Genomic DNA, 18,468 nt, shown 5'->3' with positions numbered 1-18,468 from the left:
CTGAAAAAGTCCGTAATGCTTGCCTGCACTTTTTTGCCGTTGATGTCGCGGACAAGCCCCGCCTGAAAGGCATAAAACCGTGCAGCTGTTTCGTCGCTCACGCTGCCGGCACTTACGGTGCGGCGCAGAACGTCCAGAGCGTGAAGAGTATCTGCCGTTGACGGCGGTTGATCACACTCGTCGTCAGCGTGACCATCGCTGTCAGGCTCATGTTCGCAGTTATCTGCTTCGCTGACCAAGTCTTCAATAGACGTCAGCCCACAGGTCGCGACGTTGTCGTCCGCGGTAACGAAGTCTCGAGCCGAAGCTTCAGTTTCCAGATTGTCCCAGCCATCAATCGTGAAGTCTTCACCTGGCTCTTGACAATCTCCCGCCGAAGCCGCATCAAGTCCGATGGCAAATCCGCACTTTCTGAAACAGTTCGAGATTGTGTCTGAAGTTACATTATCCCACGACATGGCTAGAAAGTGCAAAGCATCCAAGAGACTGATCCGCAAGTTTGCTTCTTTACGGTCAATTTTCGCCAGCAGACGCCTCACTAGGAGTCCTTTGAAATGATGTTTAACATTTCTAATTATCCCAGCATCCAGTGGCTGAAGATGGCTGGTAGTGTTCGCCGGCAGGAACCTGACTGTCACGTTGTTGAACGTAATTTCCTTTGGGTGGGCAGAGCACTGGTCCACGAAAAGCAAAATTTTCCGGTTTCTTGACGCCATTTTCCGATCAAGGCTTGTCAAGAATTCGCGGAAAAAATCTCCAGTCATCCACGCCTTTCGGTTACCTTTGTAAAAGACAGGCAAACGCTCCGCCGATCGGAAACACCTCGGTTTCTTCGACTTACCGATGACGGTAAGCTGGAGTTTCTCGGATCCATCCGAGTTGCAGCAAAAGAGTACTGTTACTCTCTCCTTGCTTTTCTGGCCGCCCTGGCATGCCTGGCCTTTTACGCACAAACTCCTTTCCGGTTGAAGATTGAAAAAGAGGCCCGCCTCGTCGGCATTAAATATGTCGCGTGGCGCGTACTCCGAAATCAGCGCCGGCAGCGTGTTCAGCCACTCGTCCACAGCTGACTGGTCCACTTTCTTGCCTTCACCTGAGACGACCCGGTAGACAAGTCCGTGCCGCTCTTTAAACCGGTGCAGCCATCCCCCAGACGCTTGGAAATTTTCAATTCCAAGCGAAAGCGCAATGGTGTCGGCTTTTTCACGCAGCACCTTGCCGTCCACGTTGACGCCGGCCGCTGTCACTTCGCGGAACCAAGTCAGCAGGACCTCTTCCAGCTTGACATGGGTCGCTGTTTTCGCCTGCTTCACGTTCACACCGAAGTGCTGCACATTCTTTAAAATAACTTCTCGCTGCCCAACAATGGTGCAGAGCGTCGACGGTGCCAAACCTAGCTCTTTTGCTAAGTCGACACGCTTCTTCTTAGGGTTTTCGTCAACCTTCTTCAGCACATCGAGCTTCTCCTTAAAAGAAAGGGCTTTACGCTTCCGTGACATGTCGGCAGCAGCGAACGCTTGCGTCCTTGTCACGTTTCGGCAGTTCACGTCACAGCGAAGCACAGAAAGAAGCGGCGAACGGAGAACTGCGGTCCCTGCGGCGGCGGCACCCTCCCGGGAACAGCCGGCGAGACAACTTTTCGATAGACCAATGAGCTGCCAGCAAATGGGTGACGTACACGACTGGGCACGTGTCTCGCCTTGGCCGTTCGTATGGTTCGTGCTGGTCGGGTTGCTACATGGTTGCTACGAAAGGGAGGTGGGGGTAGGGTGGCTAGTGGGGGGGAGGGGGAGAGAAGAGGCCGCGGGGCGCGGTAGGTACCCTCTCCCCCTGTGAACGCCAGTGTTGCGCTGAGCTGCTCGGTGGCTCGGTTTGCGTGTTCGTACAACGTTCGTCGCGGCGGGGGGCGGGGGGTGGAGAGGACTCGCGGCGGCTATGTTCCCCCCTTGAGCCCCGCCGCGCCGGCCCGCTCGCATGCGCCACTGGTTTGCACGTTCGTATCAACCGCGGCGGGTTCAGAAACCGTTCGTATCACCCCGAATCTTAACGTATTCTATACAATGTAGTCTGTTCAAAGCATTCTTAAAATTCGTATCATCCCGAAATTCGTATCAGCCGTAATCGTATCATCGAGATTCTACTGTATTCACTTCGAAGTCAGAATCAGGCGCCACTTATTCGCATCGACATTCAAAATGTTCTAATATTTGCACAACCCTTTATTTTTTCTTTGTTCATTCGCAAGGAAGATGGGTCGCTAATAATCTATTGTTCCTGCCATCTGCTCACCCTTCCCTTTAAGCCGTTTTACTCTCAGATGACGTGAGCTTTCAGTGACAGTATGTTCACACATACTATACTGCTTTGATTCATACCCTTCGTTTGTGTCTGTACATTTTCATTTTAGGTTCAGTGCTATAATTGATGCTGGGATCAGACGTGCAGTCCAGGCACCCAGTGTTTCTGCTCCTGGGAAACTGACAGCAGTGGACCATTTCTACCAGAAGGTGAAAAAATCCTCGTCATATTCCTCATTCTGTAGACTGGCACATTATGTAGCAGCAGCATATTAAGCAGCATACTAAACTTTCCAGTCAGCAAGAAAGAAAAAGAAAAAAATCGATTGCTCGCATGCGCAGTGGTTTGGGCTACTCCCCAGTGCTTTGCCAAGGTGCCTGGGCCATCTTGCAGAGAACTGTGTTCGCTACGGTGCTGGTCGCACGAAATAGTTCAGAATGTGCCGGGCTCCTTCAGAGAGGCTTGGAAAGCTGTGAATCTCCTGGGCAATGGCAGAAACGAAAGCTAGACGGGCTCCTGTCAATAGTCAGGGCTGGGTGGCACAGCGACACAGACTAGTGCTTGCGCCATTCGCATGTGGCACTGTCCGAGTGGTCGTGCCTAGTCGCACCGAGGTCTATTTGTCATTGCTTTGCAAGCTACAAGGCTCAGTTATGCAAACATTCAAAGTTTTCACTGCAGTTTTTTGGTCCAGCATTTTATTCTTTATCGGGCTGCTGATGCTACTGTCTTGGTTCCCTCGGGTAGCTTATCGTAGTTATTTGGTCACCTTTTCATGTTTGGTTTGCGTTGGAGATAACAGCATGAAACTATTACAAGTATATAGTCAGGGCTGTTTCACTTAAACTGTGACGCATAAGTTGATTTTCTTCCTCTTTTCTGTAGGTGTCAGAGTTCGACAAATTCTTTCCTGCACTGGTCGACGAAGAAGAGGAGTTGAGGAAAGGGCTATCTCCAAGGGATGAGTTCGCGCTAATCACCGAAGTCAACGCTATCTTTGTGGTACGTTCATTTCGTTGTTTGAGCATGCTTATTTGCTTTACTCCAGGGCATCGTGGCCAGGATTTAGTAATTTGATGTGGTGTTGTCACAGCAAGAAGGCAGGTAATAGAACAAAAGGCATAAAGCAGCTCGGCAGAGGTGATAGGCACACATGCACTTAGTAGTCGTTGTAATCAAAAGCTGCGGCTGCTGCCTGGGTGCTATATTAGGTGAGACGCAGGTCTTAAAATGAAAATTTTTATAGTCGAGCTAGTCGACTATAGATAGTCGAGCCCACATATAATGGCCCCACTTAAGACGAACTTTCGCTTATAACGAACGAGACCTGCGCGAAAAATATACATTGTTTAAATGGCACAAAACCACACGTATAATGAACGTCATTAAGCCCTGCTGGTCGGTTTCAGCGAACAGACGGCGTAAGCCCGGCACCGCGATGCAAGATAGCCTGCCTCTGACCCCTTTGTGCGCCCGGCGCGCAGCATGTTTTCCCGAGTCTCATCGCAGGCGAACTGCCCGCCCTGTTTCATGCCGCTCTCGAGCTAGTTATCCTTTCCCCGCCGACGCGCCTTTCAAAATCGCCCTCCCGCCCCTCCTCGCAACTCCGCTCCCCTCTCCTCACTCTCTTGCAAATCCGTGCATGGCCTCCACTATCAACTGCACCGCCGCCGGTGCCGATCGCGGAGGCCACGCTCCGTGAAGCAGGCCTTCCATGGGAGCCAAGAGGTGGCTGCACTGACACTCACGGACGCCCCTCATTGGTTTCTCTGCTGGCGCTGTGCGTCTGTATCTTTAGCCTGATTGGCTTGATTGCCGCCTGTGCACGGTGCACATCTACCCCATCGCGCACTTTTGTCACTCTTGTTGCGGTGCAAATGTTTCGATGGCTTCGTTCAAATCTCGGGCCCTGGTCGTAATTCGGGATGGCGGACGGGAACACCGTGCCCATTTCCATTGTATTCAGCGGTAGAGGTGATGAAAGCGGCCTGGTCGGAGGTGACGGCCACTGGCGAGCGAAACTGCTTTCGCAAGGCTGCCTTCGTCGAGTGTCTGATGCCAAGCCTGGTGCTTCGGAAGATGACCAGCCCGGCACCAATTTGTTGCAGCGCGTTGTCGACTTCGACATGGGGGGTCATGACATAGGTTGGGATGATTGTATTTCTGTCGATGACGACGCCGACGCTGCGGAACTGTGCGCGGACGAGGGCATCGTTTCTGAAGTGCGTGACGAGAGTGACGCGGAGGAATCAGATGAGGATGAAACTTCAGAGCAAACACCCATAAGCGCGCCTGTACCACTGAGCTACATAGAGAGCCTCAGACAACTTGTCTATGCCAAGGGCCTCGGCGAAGAGCACACTTCTGCTTTAAATAAACTGGAAACCTCCCTCATTGGACCTGCGCTGCAAAAACAGACGTCCATCACGGTCTTTTTCACAAAGTAAAAAATTTTGTGTTTTGACAAGCAACTTTCTTTCAAGCTGTGGTCCACTTACCACGAACTTCGGGATATAATGAACGGATGCCGCGTGACACTCATGTTCGTATCTCATGACTGTATCTTATTTGAATAAGGTGTGTATATGTATTTCTTCCTCCTGTTTTCAAAAATATAATTAGGTTGAGAATATCTAAATTAGTTCCTGTATTATGGGAAAATAACTGAAGCCTAAATAGGTAATTTCATGTGGGCCATTAAAAAACTTCCCTCAATATTTTTTTGGTTTTGATTGAAATGGAGTTGCAGCCAAAGACCTGCCATGATGAGCTATGCTATTTATTTTTTGTTATTAAAGTACAAAATCATATAAAAATGTTCAGTTATGTTCAGGCGGGGTTCCTTGGCACATGTTGAAGGCTGTAGGGGTTCCTTAGGGCAAAAAAAGAGAACCTCTGCTCGAGGCTTTTGCCCAGAGCTGCCAGAAGTGCCTGAGAGTGCAAAAATGGGTCCTGAGTTTGTTCTTCCACTCGGAAGAGAATAAAATTCAACTGGATCAAAACAACACCCAATACTCTCATCACTGCACCCTTTTCAGAGGGTGCTGCAAGAAGTGTGCCTGTTCAGAGACAAAGAACAGCTCACTTACGAATCCCGTGAGATTTCTGTGGAGTTTCGGCCCTGGACAACAGCCCTCCGCGACGTCATCTGCAAGCAGGTATGTGTGCGTGCATGCATGCATGCATGCGTGCTTTGACCAGGGTAAATTGGGGTAACATTAAAGGGGGAAGCAGCTTTCAGCAAAATTTTTTATTTCTTGATGTATTTACATGAAATATTTTTAATTTTTTAAAGGTAATTTTTTGTCTACTGTCGCAGAATTTCACTGTTATATTTCCAGTAAATGGTTTTCTAATACAGTCAAGCCTGAATATTTTGAATTATTGGCTATATCAAACACAGATTATCCCCTTGAAAATCCTGTGTAAAAACATAGGGAAGTCCCGCCATTTCGCCAGTCATTCGATATATCAAACGGCGCGCTGGGCCCCTGCAGTTGGCAGTTCTGCTAACGAATCTGTCGGAGCTAAGGCGAGGAAGAACCAGCTCCGACAGCATTGAGGTTCGAACTGTTTATTTGCGCTGCTTGCGCTGCGGCAGCCTAGCCCAACTTGCTCTTTCTTGTCCGGTGCCGCGTGCCGTGGCCTGCGAGCCGAGCGCGGCACGAGGAGCGCTACAAAGTCGTCAACCACATTTAGCGCGTGGAGACGGGTAGGCTGCGTGGCCTCAGGCACCAGGTGGCAGCGCTAGTGCTGTGAAACAGCTTGACGAGATGAAACTTGGGCATTCTTGAGGGTTTTCTTCAGTCTCATACTCATTTTCCATGCCACGTCACTGTCACGGGGTGCAGCTAACCTTAACTAAAGCCTAGTGGCGGCCCTCACCTGGCATGCTTAGCTCGCTTCACTGCCAAAGGCATTCTTAATTTAAATCAGCGACTATTCTTTTTATGGTGTACTGGCAGCAGGGTTAAACATAGTAGGCAGCATTTAGTTCCAAAGCACTGTCTGCTGAGCCTTCGATGAGAAACAGGTAGGCCTAGCAACACGCCTATCGAGCGGTTCGCTGCCAGCTCCCTGGTGGGCACGATGCATGAAAAGCATCATTAGTATGGGAGCACTGTATTCTTGCTTCTAGGTTACAATAAGCTTATCTACTTCTATTGTCTATATCTCAAACTATTTCATGATCCCCTTCGAGTTCAATATATCCGGATGTGACTGTACTTATTTTTCCTCTGAATCCTGCGAAAAGGCTGTAGAGTTAAGAAAATGTGGCAGAAGGCTGGTTCAGCATTCATTGCATTCCTGCTGGCATGCTACAGGTCAAGTCATTCATAGAACTTATTTTTCGCGAGGCAAAAGTTCTGGTTTTGAATGTTTGCAATGCAGTGTCCGTCGACATATCTAGAATGAAAACAAAATTTAATACAAGAAATTTATAATTCAAAGATTTGCAAAACAGTGTGTCCTGACCTGTAGTATTTTCCTATGAGTTCAACATGACAAACAGGGTCAAAATAGATCAAACAGTTGTGAAGAAATCTGCACCGCAAGTTATCTAAGCAGAAAACTGTTAACTGAGAAGAAAAAAAAACCTCCTAACATGCGCCGATGAACATGGCTTGGGGATCTAAAAAATGCCCACTGAAACAAATTGTTCGAGAGTTTCCCTGCGATGCACAATAACTGCAACAATTTTTTTAGAGTACTTTCCAGTATTTCAGGAATGAAACCTTGGGGCAGCATAAAAAAACGAGGCATACAAGCAGATACAACATAGGGGCAGTGAGGTTCAGGGAGCAAATAGGAATTTAAATATCCTAGCTGAAATTGAGAAGAGGAAATAGACATGGGCGGAATATCTGATGCAATGAATTGATAATGATGGTCTGTTCGGGTGGTGGAGCGGGTTCTGAGGGAAGGGAAATGGAACAGGGGTTGGCTGAGAGCTGAGTAGGCAGGTGAGATTAGAAACATGCTGGGGATAGGGTGACAGTAGTTGATGCAGGGAAGTGGAGAGATAGGAGAGGTCTTTGCCCTTCACTGGACGTAATCTGGCTGATGTCTATGAGGGCTGTGTGTTTGAAGTGGAAGCTCCTGTACATCCACAGTTTTTACTGTTGTTGTCAACATTTAGTTTCACTTTGTCTGAAGATAGTTGTAGTTCAGTTCTGAAATGTATTGGAGTACATGGTACGCAAGTCAATGAGGTTGTCATGCTTATGAAATGCTAATTTAACGCTCAAGTTTTCTTTCATACTTTCGCTTGTTTTGTTGTTTCGCTCGCAGCATGCTTTGGCAGCCACAAATGCAGTGCCAGTGGCAGACGATGCTGCTGCTCGTGGACGAGTGTTCCAACAGCTCACTGATCTGGCTGATCTGGTCCTCAATGGCCACAAGGTTCATCTGGACTCGCTGGCGCATGACCCAGCGACCTACGAGGCACTCGAGCTGCAGTATCAGCAGGACAGAAAGCGCCTCATTGCTCCTCTTAGTGGGTGGTTTTCAGTGCTGTTCCTTTGTTTTTCGAAACTGTACCTTTTGAAGCTGTGCAAAGGCTCATCTGTGTCAGCCACATCGAATCCTCTTTCGAGTGCAATGGCATTTCAGTTTAATCCCTGGATATTTCATGACTTTGAATGTATGTCGCCCTGCTCATAGAACATGTCCCCCTAGGCATGTATGTCGCCCTACTCATTTAAAACTAGAGAAGCAGGAAGCATGACGCACCTGTGTTGCAATGCTAGGTTTTCTTCGGCGCTTCATGGCACTTGTGGTAATTCTACGACAATGGCTGCATATCATTTGAAGATGGCCACCTGAAATGAGGTCATTAGAAAGCATAACTGTATGACTGCAGAAGTGTGTTTCTGCAACAAAATTAAATAATAAACAATAGTGTTCGCCTTACTGACGGCTTAGTGTTCGGATACTGATGCCCATGGTCATGGGGTTGAATCCTAGCTATGGGGACCACATTTCGATGCACGCAATATGCAAAAATGCCTGTGCCATGTCGGGGGCGCATTAACGAGCACCAAGTGGTTGAAATTAATCTGGAGGCCTCTGCTGTAGTATTCCTCATCCCACATGCAGCTTCTTGATGTTAAACCCCACGTAACCTGCCTTATCATAGGTATTGTTGAGATGTCTGAGGGGAACTCTGTGGGAAACGATGTCATCACTTGTTAGCAGCATTTGTTGCACACACAGTGCATTAACTAGCACAGAAAACGAAACTGCCAAGCCAGTGTACATCTTCAGGGCACAGCTTGGCAATATGCAACATCTTTGTAGCTCTGTCCGTGCCACAGCCCAATGCAAAAGGGGTCCTATTCAATACATAGCAGGGTCACCCTTAGCACCAAAATAAATCATGCATCTTTTTCTCTCTCACAGTCAAGGCCACCCAGTACGAAAGAGCAGCTGCACTGGCTGAGAAATACTACGACTTTGCATCCCTGGTGGAGATTTGTGAGGTCACCAAGAACAAAGAGAAACTGGAGAACTACATGATCCAGTTTAAAGACCAGGTGCGCATAAATTGTTATCTTGCTTTTTAAATATTGAGAACTCACACCTTACTCATTCACTGTATATGTAGTAACACGTGTCACTGCCATCTTGCTCTTTTGTTATCCCATACTTGTGCTGCAATCTTCCTTTTGAACCTTGTCTTTTATGGCATTTCAACATACGGCAGTTTTAGTACGATGCGCAGAGCAGCAGCTTGCACTAAAGAATGGTGTGCTTTGCGTTGCACATGAGTCAAACATTATCTGAGGCCAAGCTGTTGTGGGTGCTGTGTTTTCAGTGTAGTGTGAGTGGGTGTTGAATTTGTAAGTTGAATAACATTGCCAGTATGGCAGTGCCAGCATTTTTTTTGGCTATGTACACAGACTAGTTATGGTGCACTGAGCTTTTGCTTTATCTCAAATCCCCTATAACAAAATTAACTGGCGATAAAGTTGCTCTATTTTTCATTTCGTTTAGAAATTTGGTCACCTCTAGGCAACAAAACACTAATTTGTTGACAGAAATATTTCTGTTGTAACACTAGGTGTCATGCACCTTTGCAACCCGAGTTGTCCTCGCGGCCACATTTGCATGTCTGACTAAGAGTTCTGATGTAACATGCAGCTTAATGTCCTACAAGATGCGTGCATTTAGCATATATAAGCATGCGCACACTATTCTAAAGCTTTATCGTCATGTACTTGTCAAGGTAGGTGTACTAAAACCTATTCCGTGACTTCATTGCAGGGTTTTTCAGAGTTCGTTTTCAAGTGGCAGCTTGACACAGGTGAGTTTTAGTTTGAAATAACCATTAGGATTACCTGGGTCACTTTAATGCGTGACTCAGGTGGCTTATTCCTTAGTATTAAGCTTGCTTTTTTCAGTCTGTGTAGAGATAAATGCTCCCGTTTTATGTCTGGCTGTAGGCACTGGTATGGGAAGCAAGTGTGCATCTGGACCTTTGTATCTCTAATGCAAATGTAATAGTATGCTGCCTTAAGAAAGTGAAACACTTACTTGAGCTTTCCCTGGGCATTTCTAGGCAGTTAGCACACACATTTTGCACTTGCACTAAAGCATTTCACATCTTAGCGTGTTGATCTGGCCTGACGTTACGATTGTAAATTATTTTTATCCTTAAAGGCTGCAAGGTCACTGGTTAGGGCTGTGAAGCGAGTGAGGACTGCAGTCCCTACTTTGCAACGTTGTGACTTGTTCCAACAAAGCCCTATCAACGTGCTGAAGAGTTTGTTCTGGTTACCTTTTCAACAAACACATTCCATTTTTTCTGTTTAGTTCAGGAGTCCTCCATATTTTGTTTCAAAAAATTACCATGCAGTGGTTGTTTATTTCTCTATTCTTGAGTCGGTGTACATGGGCATCTCATTTCACTTCTGTGCTTCACTTAGGCCAGTCAGTCTATATGAAGTACGCTCAGACTGGAATGAAGTTTGGATATTGAACCTCACTCAAATCAAGCATACATCGATGCATAACCATGTGGTGTCCTCCGAAGGGGCATTAGGCACGCATTGAAACACATTTCATTCGTTCCACTAGCTCGCATGCATCCGCATAGAAGCGAAAGCGAGAGTATGCATGTGCAAGCTGTTTTGATTTCATATCGACTTGATACTAGCATGTGTGAAATAGATGTCAAAACAATGTGAATGAGCAGCTGGGGCTGCTCACATTATTGACTGTCCGGCAGCTCATATGGTTGAGATGTTTGTACTTCGATTGATGTTCTTTCCAAAATGCAGGAGTGGCATGGAGATTGCCAACATGCAGTGCCCACTTGTGGTCCAGTTTACTGGAGGAAAAAAATAATTTTTTATGAGTGCACACAAGTAGAACTGGCCACATCTAGCCAGTATTCACTCTACTGATGTACAACTTGTGCACTGTATCACAGATGCATCTTCTAACAACTCACGCAGGGCGACGCGGGGAGCTACTAGACCAGCCTGCCTCGCAGCACGGCAACCTGGAACGTTTCCTCGAGGGCCATGACACCCTGAGTTGGCTGCACGACATTCAGATGGGGAATATGGGGAAGGCTGCGACCACACTGCACCGCCTGGGTCAGCGTGAGGAGAAGCATATGCTTCGGAAGAAGGTTGGTGCACTTGGCTTCAGAGAAGCCATTCCGGGATATGAGGTCACCTGTCGTTGAGGGCTAGTGGCTGTAGCATTCGTCTGCCGAGTTCATGGATGCGGAATCGAGTCCCAACCACAGCGGCCCCACTTTAGTGGAAGTGACATGCAAAAACACCCCTGTGCTGTGCAAGGTCAGTGCGCATTAAAGAACCCGAGGAGGTCAAAATTAATCTGGAGACCTCCACTACGACATCTCTCTTAGGCCATGCGCAGCTTCGGGACGCTAAGCCTCGCTTACTATGCCATCTTTTTCAAGGTTAGATGAGAAGGCATTCGGGTATGGGAATTTCGGTGCATGGTAAAGAGCCACAGGCGGTCGAAATTGTCCAGGAGCCTTTCCATCATAGCTTGCCTCATAGCCCTATAAATTTTTCATCAATGTTCAGGGGCTGCTAGCTGGCTTATTTTACCACTGCGTCTCGATGCATGCTGTCAAACTGTAGTTATCCTTCTCTTTTAGAGCAATTCAAGGTTGTTTCTTTTTTTTCCCCCACAGTACCTGCTGAGCCACAGCAAGCTGGCAGCACTTGCCAGTGATACACCAGAGGCATACACTGACCTCATCAATGGTGAGTGAGAATTTGTGTGAACATGCAAAAAAAAAAATGGAGATTACTCTTTAGTAGGACGTTCTTGTGGGCTAGTTGGTTCATAGTTCCAGAAATGGTATAACTGCACAAAAGACGAGAACATAGCCGGCGAGGAACACACAAAACACCATGGGCGCAGACTGCCAACTGTTTATTCATAAAAAATACAACGCATTCTATGTCAAAGCGAAACCCAAGCACGTGACTGCCTTGTCATTGGCACATGTACAGATAAAATTGAAGTGAGAACACAGCTGACTAACCATGTAACACTGCTGGATACTAAAGAACAACATAAAAACTTGAGCCAAATGCTCACTGCGCTTCACGTAAAGAACAATAACAATAAGTGAGCATGACAGAGATAAAAAGATAATGTCATTCAACAATTAATCAGGGTAAGGGCAAAAAGTGAGGGAATGAAAACATGAAGGCAAAATACAAAGCGACAGACAACCAGAGTAAAAGCCTAAAAAACCCAACAGTGTTTTTTTGTATTTCGCCTTCATGTTTTCATTCCCTCACTTTTCACCCTTACTGTGATTAATTGTTGAATTTCTTATGCATCCCTTTCATTTTGTGTTATTTTTCAATTACACAAGATTTGTTAATGTGTCATGTTTTTATAACAAAATTTTGCAACAACAAAAAATTTTTATGTAAAATCTGAACAGAGCTTGTAAAGATGACCTTGTATCTGAAAAGAAAAAAAATACTGAAAAACTCTGGAATATGCAAGACATCTGCCTATCCAGTAGCAAGCACTGTATAAATGCATGTAAATACAGGGCCTGTGTATGAACTGAACCCTGTTTTCCTGAAGGAAATATTGAAAAGAAAGATCCTTGTAAGGGACACAAGGTAGGCTGGAGGAGGCAGCCATTTTGGCCGTCAACTTGGACGCTCTGCTGTTTTCACAGGCTGTTCAATAATTGCCATCATGCAAGAAAAAAAAGCAAGCTAGAGCTAACACTAAACTGTAGTTTTGTAACTTCAAGTCATATGGTGCAGGATGTCCAAGAATAGCGCAGAAGCTTTTAAAATTGGCATTGTACCCATGATTAGTGGGCTAACAGGGGTGAATGGGGGCAGTAGGGAAAGAGCTGAGTTAAAGCAGGCATGCAGTTTTGGCTTGTTCATTGGGCTCAGATCTTCGTGTTTACATTCCAGTGAGGTGGTGTGACCGATGTTTGTACTTTACCAGCAGTATGTGGTGCTGAAACTTTGAGGCTGGTGAGATGACTGGAAATCGGGGCAAGAGCAGCACAGCAAGCAGTTCAAAAGAGAGCTGTACTTGGATACAAGTCGAGAAGGCAGCAGTGAATGCCTCTCAAAGGAGGCCCTCCAGCCAACCGGCATTGTCCAGTTCTCATGGCAGTCGCGGTCACAATGCAGCAGAGGCCAGGCAGGAAAGGGAAGGAGACTGTTCTTTGTCTCCGTGCCGTGGGAATTTGGGCTAGGGGTGCGGAGGAGTGAAGCTCCAGGATGTTGGAGGGAGGGTGCAGAGTCGCTAGTGCTGAGGAGCCCCATGGCACAGGGACAAAGGACCATCTCCTTCATTTTCTGCCAAGCCTTTGCTGCATTGCCATAAAACATTGTTCATGAGGGTATAGAGTGAAATCGCAAGTAACTGACAACTGCCTCCTTGAAATGAGATTACCTGCGACGTCATGACATGGTCGATGCCATTGGCTGGAGGCCCCCTTTTGAGCGTCATTTTCCTCTGCCTTCTTGTATTGTATCCTACTGTAGGGATAGGTGGGTTCAGTAGTTTAGGAGAGAGAGGCAAGGATTGGAGAACAAACACAAGCGGCAGATATTTTAGCTGAAATTGACAAGGACAGTCGGGCACAAATGTGCATGGGCCAGACCAGAGCCATGAAGCTTCCCATGGGGCCCACGCATTGTAATCAAGCAGCACTCTGACTGCAGCGAAATTGGGAAGTTTACGGATTCTTGCACCATTTGCAGCATTCAAAGGGACCGCCCAAGCTACATATTTCGAGACAGGCGGGGCAGTGATGAGGTTAAATTTTCTGTTTTAAACTTTTCAACAATGAAATTACTTTGTGTCATTCCATTAGGTACATTGGCAAAGTGTTCTTGGTTTAAATTATTTTTTGTTGTTGCTTTTTTCGCAGACATCAACAAAGAACTAGCAGTGATCACTTATCAGGAGTCCCTTCCATCTGAAGTGAAAGAGGTGAGACCTGGTCATATTCAGGTTCATGAAGCCCTGAACTGTCTAGTATTTTTTTTTTCTTGTTTTCTCAGTCTTATCTTCCGTCTGATTTTTTTTTTTTTTTGCATTTTCATTCCTGCCCCTGTAAAGCAATAAATATTAAGTGAGGCCTGCAATGTTAACTGAAGGCTTTGCTTGTCTGTTCTGTACCTTGTGACATTGTTCAAGATGCATGTACAATATGTGCAGGCATACTGCTTGGACGCAAAAGACATGCAAGTGCTTGGCCCAGAAAAGTTGATAGAAGTGAGTAGTATCTGCTGTTTTGTACACAATTTGGTTTGTCGTGACTGCCATGGAACTTTGTGTCTTACCGGTTCTCATCGGCTGGGTCAGAGTGAACAGTCCGTGTCAGTTCCTTGTCCGAAAGGGCTTTGTGACCATGTGTTAATAGTTCAGCTGCTTCTCCACAGCTCGGGGTCTACTTTACTGTTTCAGTGCTGCCATGTAATAGAGAAGGGCTAGTACTAGTATTCATTTTGGGCTAAAAATAGTTGGCGCTTGAATGCACCTGCGCTTGCTGTACTGTATGTGATGTGCACTGACAACTTCTGTTCTGCGCACTCAGATGTACATCAGCGTGGACAATGTGTACGCCAATGAGTATGACTTTACCAAGGCCCTTGAGCTGCTGGACTTCATCAACGAGCCGGCAAGAGTCCAAGAGCTGCGCATGCGTATTTGGTGTGCGGCCATCCTCAGAAACCAGTAAGCGAAGCTGAGACATTCCTTAGGTTCAATGCAGAGGGTTTGGTGGTTCAATAGTATCATGAAATATTGCAGACGCCTTTCTTCATTTCACACTTTGTGCGGTGTTTGTTGCCTCTCATTCTTCCGGCTTTGTGACAAGTCTCACCTGACCTGTAAGAATACTTACACTACGTATTAGTATAGATGATTTTGTAACAAATGTTGTGTGTATTAGTCAGAACAAATGATCAGGCTTGCACATAATATCAATCCAGCTTTTATTAAGCTAGTTAGAGGTTGACATGGCAGTTTCTTTTTGTGATCTCTGAATAATCTTTTGTAGTATACTTTGTTTTGTCCTTTCACATTCAAGGTTTGCTTTTGCTGTGCTATCTTTTTTGTTTAAATTTTTAGCCATGTTCTGGTAGGCAATGGGATTTTTATTTTATTATGCTTTGTATTGTTGTTGGAGAGGTTTGCCTTTGCTCTTGTTCCAGTTAAGTTACCTGTGAGTGCAGCAAAGATTTCAGTCAGCATCAAGCGTTCGCACATGTGCCAGATGGAGCGCAAGTGGAACCTAGACGAGGTAGTGTGAGGAGAAGCCGGGCAGAGGGCACACTGCATATGTAGACGTTGCGAGTCTATAGAACTAGGTCAGACAAACCTGGCATCGATACAGACTCCTAAATTGCGTTGCGTACCTCTAAATGCCTGCTGATATAAAAATATTAGTCAACAGACATCCTATTGCAACACCAAGAGGAAATTTTGGTATTTGCAAGACATTAACTTTGTGTCACTCCTCACAGCCGTCGCTTCTTGAGTGTTGTGTCCTCAGTTCATGGCATGGCACTGTCAACCGGGCCAGTGACATCACAGGTAGAGCACATAGGCCTTGCCTTTTTCTAGAAGGCGTTGGCCGAGGCCTAACACAAACATGTACAAACCTTAAGGTGCGGATACTCGAGCTCCAAGCCACGCATGAAAGATTATGTGATCCTCAGTTATAGGCTGGCCAAGGAGAAGCCTGCCATGAAAGATGCCAGGATCCTCATGCTCTGACCTGGGCGGGAGGAGCGACCTGTGAAAGGCGCATTTAATCATATTTGTGGTTTATGCAAAGCCATAAATAACGATCATTAATCGGAAAAGCAGAAGGAGAAACCATCTAGTGGTCATCATCCACATTACCACCAACCACCAATACATGATCGCTGCACATTTTAGTGTGTTGGCTCTTATTAGCTCATTCCTCAGTGGAAGCATTTGTGGGCATTGCGTAGAGTTACAGCAGGCACTGGTTAAGAAGGACCAAAAGGAGGGCGGGCAACAGGTTCAAGTGCATGCTACCAATGGAAAGTTTATTCTTCATTTGAAAAGAAAAGGAAAAAAGGTAGAAAAGCAAATGCATAAGCACTGGTAGAAAAGTAACAGCACATTAGTTGCAAAGTGATGACTGAATACGGGACTAGATGAGATGGAAGTGTTGCCTCGTGTCTATGTGGACACCGGCTACCACACCATGCACAAATTTGAGATAGCCCAAATTTTGTTGTTTCATGTCAACCTCCGACGACAAAACCCCTGTTCGTGCTGTGTGTATAGGGGCACTCGCCTTGCTCTTTGCTTGCGTATCTGCGTGCCTTCGAAATCTATCTGCAGAACTTGCTGTTCTGTAATAAAAGCTGCATTGCATTCTTGTTTGTCCCTTCTTAACCTGTGTCTGTTGTAGCGATGCAGTGCCCGCAAATGCTTCCATTGGCATCCAACCAACTAGCCTGAACAGAAGCTGTACTTATCATTCTTAGTTTCACGCCACCGTCGGGACCTGCAGCACCACCTGCCTCTGTTGTGCCAAAGTGAAGAGAGGGAAAACTCCCTCCCCACTTCGGGAGCATGGAGTGCGTATGTCAGGTGACGGGTAGCCTAGTGACCTCAGCTGCGGAAAGTGGTTGGTTCGAGCCTCACCACAGGACAAGGATGGGTGGAAGCATCCTCCCTGGCCCAGGCGCTCATCTTTTCTTTGTTGCCACTCCACAGCAAGCGCTCACACATTAGCATTACACACTCATAACTGTCCTTTGATACATTTTTTTAATCAAGGTGGGAAAAGTAAAACTCTAGTTTGGGCGGGTTGGTTCATGTTGAAAGAAAAACTGGTAATGGCGCAAGAAACGGGGACACAGAAGGCACACAAAAGACAGGACTGGCGCACGTTTTACGCGACAGTGTATACAGCTCATTAGGTCTTAAAGCCGTCGGCATAGTAATAGTTGTCACCGCGTGGTGGAAGTAATTGGGTGCTGCGTAAAAAAATCGTATCGTAGTAATTTGTGGTTCTAGTGATTGAGATTAATTGGTGTGATAGGCAGTGACAAGTTAATGAAATCATTGCTATTAATTTATTAATTGCTGAATTAATAAGGGGGTTCAAAGGTGTCAAAATGTTCAGAATGAGAAAGCCAATGCTTGATGGCAATTAAGAAAATTTAGAGTGTAATTGATCAATTAATTGAAACAACTGAAAAAAGAAAGAAAAATGTGGGTGATGGCGTTCTGTGGACTCCCTGGCAACGCTGCAATGCGTTGTCACTTTCTTCATAAAGGCGAAGATAAAGCGTCCTCCAGTTTTTTTGTTGCATTTCCCTTTCCCCTTTGCATTGCACACTACTGATTTTAAGGTGTTTCTTATGTTTAAAGTACACTGTCAGGCATCTTTATGCCTTGTTTTTGCACCTAGTAGTTTTGTTTTCAGTCCTTCTGCATTTTTGTATTCTAGGTGGGAAGACTTGGACACTGATGATCCTGTGAGCGTCATGAAGGATTTGCTTTTCTTCAGAATTGCAGACCTGGGCTTTTCTCAGGGTGAGTTCCCCATTGTCACCTTGCAAACTCTAAAAGTAGCATTGTCTGCTGGTGAACGTCCAAGGGTGGGGGGGCAGTAAATGGTAAATCCTTTAGTATGCAGTTTGCGGTGACTACAGTACATATTAAAATTGTGCAGCTTGATGTGTAGTTTAGTGATTAGATGTCAGTAGAAAGAGCCTTGTGTCATAAATAGTGGTTTGGAAAAAGGCTGCCCTAATTCAGTGATAAATTAGATGTCGCAGTACTTGCCAGCAAATTCTGGATGCAAGCTCGTAGCATTGTGAAGAATTTACGCTGTGGTTTATTTCTGAGGCCGCTGTCAGCAAAATGTTGTCCTGTTTTAGCATCAGTTTTAAGACTATACTATCCGAAGATACGCAGGGCTTCTACAGCAGCAGGTGGTTGTGCAAAGCATGTCTCACTGTTGTTTCTTTCTCCCACTCCCTTTCCGCCTGCCTCTTCCTTGCCTTTGTCGTCCAACAAAGGTCGGAACCTGTCCGAGTATCTGCCATCCTTGGAAGAGTTGCTTGAAATGCCAGACCTGCAGGACTTGAGCAGCAACCCCAATTTCTCATTCATATTGGCTGCTGGCTATGAGCACATGAAGCGAACGACTGCCATGTAGAGTTCCTTGCATCAAGCATGAGATTCCCAGGTCTTTGCAGTGTAAAAAGAACATCTGTCATGCCAAACTCATCTTCAGTGCTCATAGTGTACTATTTGTCCAATTTCCTTTGTTTTTCACTACCGATTGCATCTCCTTGTTACTGTTTTTCATAAATAAAGATTGTTTGTTTGCATCTGAAGTCTCACATTGTTGTCTTTAGTAAAGTTGTGCAAATCGTTCCCTTTAAAGCTGGAATTCTTGAATGTGTAATGAAAGCAGCAAAACATGAATCCTATTGCACATTTCCTGAATGGCTTGTTTAAATTTTTACTGCTTGGCACTAACTATTTTACCAGAACTTGTCAAATAGGAATAAGAACTATAATGCTGCTGCACTTCCTTGTAGTTTCTGAAAAGCACAGTTGTTTTCTTGTTTGATGTTGTGACAGTGATCATAAGGCTAACGGAAAAATTTTGATTTAGCAACCTAACTG

General features: G+C 45.8%; 1 protein-coding gene across 1 annotated transcript in view; it reads left to right on the top strand.

Annotated features, from left to right (window-relative positions):
• Positions 1 to 18,167, top strand: part of LOC144133475 (nuclear pore complex protein Nup133-like) — a 50,116-nt gene extending 31,949 nt beyond the window's left edge. Inside the window, exons 19-31 of the mRNA XM_077666589.1 lie at positions 2,408 to 2,507; positions 3,184 to 3,300; positions 5,337 to 5,456; positions 7,591 to 7,795; positions 8,701 to 8,834; positions 9,565 to 9,604; positions 10,758 to 10,936; positions 11,474 to 11,546; positions 13,709 to 13,770; positions 13,999 to 14,055; positions 14,378 to 14,517; positions 17,279 to 17,364; positions 17,853 to 18,167. Coding sequence (XP_077522715.1) covers positions 2,408 to 2,507; positions 3,184 to 3,300; positions 5,337 to 5,456; positions 7,591 to 7,795; positions 8,701 to 8,834; positions 9,565 to 9,604; positions 10,758 to 10,936; positions 11,474 to 11,546; positions 13,709 to 13,770; positions 13,999 to 14,055; positions 14,378 to 14,517; positions 17,279 to 17,364; positions 17,853 to 17,992 — 1,453 coding nt within the window. The 3' untranslated portion in view covers positions 17,993 to 18,167. The remainder of the gene's footprint in view (positions 1 to 2,407; positions 2,508 to 3,183; positions 3,301 to 5,336; positions 5,457 to 7,590; positions 7,796 to 8,700; positions 8,835 to 9,564; positions 9,605 to 10,757; positions 10,937 to 11,473; positions 11,547 to 13,708; positions 13,771 to 13,998; positions 14,056 to 14,377; positions 14,518 to 17,278; positions 17,365 to 17,852) is intronic.
• Positions 18,168 to 18,468: the final 301 nt, after the last annotated feature.

Source organism: Amblyomma americanum, chromosome 5 (assembly GCF_052857255.1).
Source record: "Amblyomma americanum isolate KBUSLIRL-KWMA chromosome 5, ASM5285725v1, whole genome shotgun sequence".
NCBI lineage: Eukaryota > Metazoa > Arthropoda > Arachnida > Ixodida > Ixodidae > Amblyomma > Amblyomma americanum.
This window is presented reverse-complemented; position numbering and strand designations above follow the sequence as displayed.